This window comes from Lactuca virosa, chromosome 2 (assembly GCF_052849685.1).
Source record: "Lactuca virosa cultivar CGN04683 chromosome 2, Lactuca_virosa_CGN04683_v6, whole genome shotgun sequence".
Classification (NCBI taxonomy): Eukaryota; Viridiplantae; Streptophyta; class Magnoliopsida; order Asterales; family Asteraceae; genus Lactuca; species Lactuca virosa.
In genome coordinates this window covers 25,599,652-25,604,797 of record NC_136427.1, presented here as the reverse complement: position 1 = coordinate 25,604,797, position 5,146 = coordinate 25,599,652, and the positions used below count along the sequence as shown (strand labels likewise).

The following is a 5,146-nucleotide window of genomic DNA, read 5'->3' as shown; positions in this document are numbered from 1 at the left end:
AGCTGCAAGGTAATATTTGCCTTGTTCTGGTTGGTTTAGATTTTAAAGGTGTTTCCCCTTTATGGACAATTATGCCCTTGATGTTCTTGCCCCTATTCATAAAGGTGTATTTGGTTTGTATTGTCAATTTGAAGTGAAACGGAGTTTGGTTTCAAGGCATATTAAAGGGATAGCTTGGATGGACGATTATGCCCATGTAAGGCTGATTACCTTAAGTGGGTACTGCTGCAATTCTTAAAATGTTTGTGTTGATGACAAAATACTTTTTTCACAGTGGATTTAAGGAGTATTTGTTTCAGTTTTGATATTATATTACAAACGAAAGACCTTGACATTTTTGGTTTTAACTTTTGATATAATATTGACATTCAAGATATTGACATTAGGAGTAATGTGTTTGTAACAGTGTAATGTATCTAGTTTTTGTTATCACAGTTCACAATTTTGTTTGTGTCAAAGTTTTAAAAAAATTTTCTAAAAAAATTAAATACAATAGAGATACACTATACTTGTTGAACATGCTATTGTTAACCATATTATGATGTAGTAGTTGATTTTTATAATTCACACAAAACATCTGGTAACTGAATTTTTTAATTCAAAAAGCACAAAGACAATGTTTTAGTGATGTTTGTTAGTTTAAGTTTTAATGGATATGAATTTGTTTGAAAAAAGAAACTAGCTAATTTATGTTGTAGGTAGATTTAACAAAAGTCTTGGGGCATTTTTAAGTTTTTTCGCCCGGGGCATTAAAAAGCTATGGACCGACCCTGCCTATAGGCTTTAGCCAATATCATGGTTCGTCTCATAACTTTGTACTTTTATATATTTCATGCTTAATGAGATTATTTGGGAAATATGCACACGAATAGATAGATCCAGTTATAAATAAATGAGTCAAATTGTCACTGCTAAACACTATAACCATTCATGGAGCCCTGGAACGATTATATTTGTAATGTAAAGTACAAAATATATGGATTGTATCATTTCGACGGGGTGCTTTCAGGGGTTTGCACTTGCTAACATCTCCATTGCTTCATTATTTATGTGAGGGTCCTTTATGTTATCATTAAACAAACACATTTTTTTTTCAAAAATAAGATATTACTAATAAAGTTAGATTTTCATTATAACTACATTTTGTTGAGTTTGTGTTATATTTAAATATTAGTACAAATGATTCGATATTTATATAATAAAACCTCTACAATTCAACTCGTTAACAAGTTTTAGTTAACCATTAACTAATTGTAAAAAAACGAAAATAACAAACTTAAGCTTAAAGCCTTAAACCCACATTCTTAAAGGAAAAGTACAAAAGAAAAAAAGAAAATACATCCACAAAATTATTTATGACGTCAGCTTTGAAGGGCTTTGTATATAACGACAAAACATGGCAGAATGGCCCTAGGATTATAAACGTACAGCTCCTCAAGATTAGAGTACAACCCAGCATAGCCAGCCACCGAGTCATACGGCCCCTCCTCCTCCGGCGGCGCGTTTTCTGCCACGCGTCTCACTTTCCCAGCAATAACCCGACAAACAAGCATCGCCCTCAGCCCATGCGCATCAACTCCAAGACAGTCATGTGCTCTACCACTACTAGCGGTAGTTCGCACGCCGCCCTTTCCTCCACCATCACCACCACCGATTCCGCCGGACTTGGGGCCTTGGAACCCATGACGGATGATGGTACAAACGCCGCAGCCAGGGACGGAGCTGCAGAGGCTAGAGGAGTTCCGGGAGCCTAACGAGCAAGAAAGAGTGGTGCAGTGGAACCGGAGGAGCTCATTTCCGTCTGCGGCGCATCGGGAGGCGGTGGCATTGGCCCGAATCTTAACTGCGTCACGGCAGTCCTCGAAACGTTGAATGGTCCGACGTGTGTTGTGGACTTTTAAGATTCGTTCGATTGTAAAGATCGGATGGTCACGCTTGAGCCAGCTGGATTTGAATATTATCTCCACGATATTTCGACCCGAATCATCCGGACCCAGCTCCGACACTGTAAGCAAATCAAATAAATGAAAGTTACATAAATGACCCTGTCACAAAGGACAGAAGCAGTTAAGACCCCCTTAGATATTCTATTTTTTTCGTTTGACAATTTTACAATATTAGTGTCGGTGATGATTTTTTTTTCATGTAATATTTTAACAAAATCTTGGAAGTGTACATAACTACATGTTGTTCTTATATGTGCTTTAAAAATATATTAACATATTTATTTTTTCAAACAAGTAACTTCTAATTATTTTTGTGAAAGAGTTATATAATAAATAAAAATTTTATCTTTTATTTTTTAACTTCCAGCTATCAGCTATCAGTTGTTATTAGCTAGTTTTGTTAAATACGTTTAAATTTTAAATTTAACTTTGCATCAATATTTTAAGCAACTTCTATATGAGTCTCTTTATTTGTTCCCATAAATTTCGTAAACTAGCTAAGATGAAGTTATCAAATACTATGGTGGATAACTATATTATTTACAGATTTTATGTAAAATATATTTCACGTGAATAGAAATATCGCATTTACTAAGGAGTAATGCATGCTATGATCAGAACTTCAGAAGTATGGTGCAAATTGTTATAAATATCATCTATACGTATACGTAAGAACGTGTGGAAATTTGGAAATTCTATTTGTTTCACTAAAACATCGATTTTATTTTTTAAGTTTTTGTTAAAGTACTCATTTTATCTTATAAAACACATGTGATGTTATTAGAAGATATAATTAGTGTATTTAGTTACATAATTAATATACAATGAACGAATGATGAAATACATATATAGTTAGTAAGCCATATCTAATATAATATGTAGTTAGTAAAATAAATTAATTTTATATGCTATTTCTACATAAAGACAAATAAATTCTTAAATTTAAAATACTCAAATTAATAAACGATAATAAAAACAAGTAGATTACCAGCATGTCTAACAGCCTGATGATGTTCCAAGCTCTCCATTTTCGGAAACACCTCTCCACATTGTGAACAGACACAAATGGTACTTCTTGGTATTGTATATCTACATATATAATTACAATTAAGTACTCCACATTTTAATTCTTATTTAAAATTTTTTTTTAAAAAATTGGAAATGATTTCTTTGACACAATAATCCATTTAACTTGAGATTGAATCAAAGCTTGCTAAAAGTTAAGTACATAACCAACGAATAGTTCCATTAAGATTTTGTAATCTTGGTAATTTAACAAAATATGATTTAATTAAACGTGATATTTGTATTTTATCTTCAAAAAGATCAAACCTTGAAGGATCAACAATGGCATGACATTCATAACACCCAGAAAGCTTTCTGAATTGCATGCCTCTGGAACACGACGTGTAACTCCCATGAGCGTTTGATCTCACTGAACCAGAGATGGTCTTTGAAGAAGAAGATCCACCACCGGATAACTCTTTTTTCCGGTTTATATGGCCGGAATTAAGACCAACGCTGCTACTCTCCGGCGAGTTATCAGCTCTATGAACAACCCTTGTATTGCCATGCACAACATCTCTGAAACTGCATATAGAGCTGCAAGAGCTCAACTTCGAATGGTTATTCGGATTCTTAACCGGGTCTTGAACCTTATTTGAACCGACGACGTCCATTTGTTTACAGGTCAATAAGTTCTTGAACTGATCCCATGAAGAAGATGGTGGAGTTTGGTGTTTGGGTTTGGATTTAGGTTTCGGTTTCGGTTTTTGTTGGTGTTGGAGTTCGTATTGTTTTCTCCTGCTGCTGGTGTGCTTTGTGGGTTGTACCTTTTGCGTTTCAGACGAAGGAAAAGTGAGGAGTGCCATGAAAACAAAAGCTTGAAGATGAAAGAATAGTACAATCGGGAGAGAGAGAGAGAGAGAGAGAGAGAGAGATGCGTATTGAAGGTTTTTTGGTTCCTTTAATGGAGGATGGGATCTTAAGAAGATAAATCAAGAGGGTGGACTTGACTTTATATTTTTAAAGTTTATATTAGAAAATTCTATCATTTATAATATTTTTAACAGAAAATCCAAAAATAAAATAAAAATAAAATTAAAATTGTTCATATGATTTTAATGGTTCTACTATAATTTTTCTAGTGTTTATATTTTAAATTTATAAATTTTCTTTTTTTAATAGCAAATAGTAATTTTTAATTTTTTTACCACATACATGTCCATCCAGATGATGCTTACTGGGATTTTAGGTTGAAGGATCAGCACGTCAAAAGAAAAATACGAGAAAAAGGAGGTTGCGGATTCGAAATAAGACATTAAAGGAAACATGACCTACGTCTCATCAATCTATCCCAACATTCACCAAGATCCTCCTTTGTATTCACATGTGAAGGAGTTCATGATACATGATCCATGTGGTGCTCAAAATGTCAATTGCCCTTGCACAGCAGATAACAAACGCTCTAAAAACTTCCCAAAGAATTTCTCTGAACATACTTGAATTGATGAGAATGGTTTTCCTATATATAGGAGAAAAAAACGATGGATCGTTTGTCGAAAAATCTGGTGTCCAGTTAGATAACATAAATATTGTTCGATACAACAAATACATGTTGAAAAGATACCAAGCACACATAAATTTTGAATGGTGCAATTAGGGATTTTCCATCAAGTATTTATTCAAATATATTAATAAAGGTCCGGATAGAGCTATTGTTACTTTTGTACAAAACAACAATGGCTGTGATAAAGATGATACAGTCGATGAGATAAAAGAATACTATGATTGTAGATATCTTTCTGCATGTGAAGCATCTTGGCGAATTTATGGATATGATGTTCATTACAGGCATCCTTCAGTGATGAGACTTCCTTTTCATCTACCTAATCAACAAGTTGTCTACGGTGCAGATGATGATATTAACAATATTCTTAACAAGCCTTCAGTTGATTCTTTGATGTTCACATCTTGGATGGAGTGCAATAAAGTTTACAAAGAAGCAAAAAAAAAAAACTAACTTATGTTGAATTCCCAACAAAGTTTGTTTGGAAGCTTTATTCAAAACTTGGAAGCCAAAGGAGGTTGGATATTCGATTGGCAGAATTCATTCATAGTCACCTAATCTTGGCGAAGCATATTTCTTAAGAATTCTTTTAAACAAAGTTAAAGGACCAAAATCATTAGAAGAAATCCAC

The 5,146-nt window shown here is 33.6% G+C and overlaps 1 protein-coding gene across 1 annotated transcript; it reads right to left on the bottom strand.

Annotated features, from left to right (window-relative positions):
- Window positions 1-1,276: 1,276 nt before the first annotated feature.
- On the bottom strand, window positions 1,277-3,938 carry LOC145158978 (C2H2-like zinc finger protein). The gene is made up of 3 exons (XM_079077853.1): window positions 3,279-3,938; window positions 2,935-3,035; window positions 1,277-2,005 (listed from the first exon to the last, which is right to left on the bottom strand). Exons 1-3 carry the CDS (start codon window positions 3,815-3,817, stop codon window positions 1,362-1,364), a joined length of 1,284 nt encoding a protein of 427 aa, XP_078933979.1. The 5' UTR covers window positions 3,818-3,938; the 3' UTR covers window positions 1,277-1,361.
- Between the last annotated feature and the right edge of the window lie 1,208 nt (window positions 3,939-5,146).

Coding starts and splice junctions, on each gene's coding strand:
- LOC145158978 (XM_079077853.1), bottom strand. CDS start 3,817: ATGGCACTCCTCACTTTTCCTTCGTCTGAAACGCAAAAGGTACAACCC. Junction 3,036..3,278: donor GCCATTGTTGATCCTTCAAG/GTTTGATCTTTT, acceptor TTATATATGTAG/ATATACAATACCAAGAAGTA. Junction 2,006..2,934: donor TCAGGCTGTTAGACATGCTG/GTAATCTACTTG, acceptor ATTTGCTTACAG/TGTCGGAGCTGGGTCCGGAT.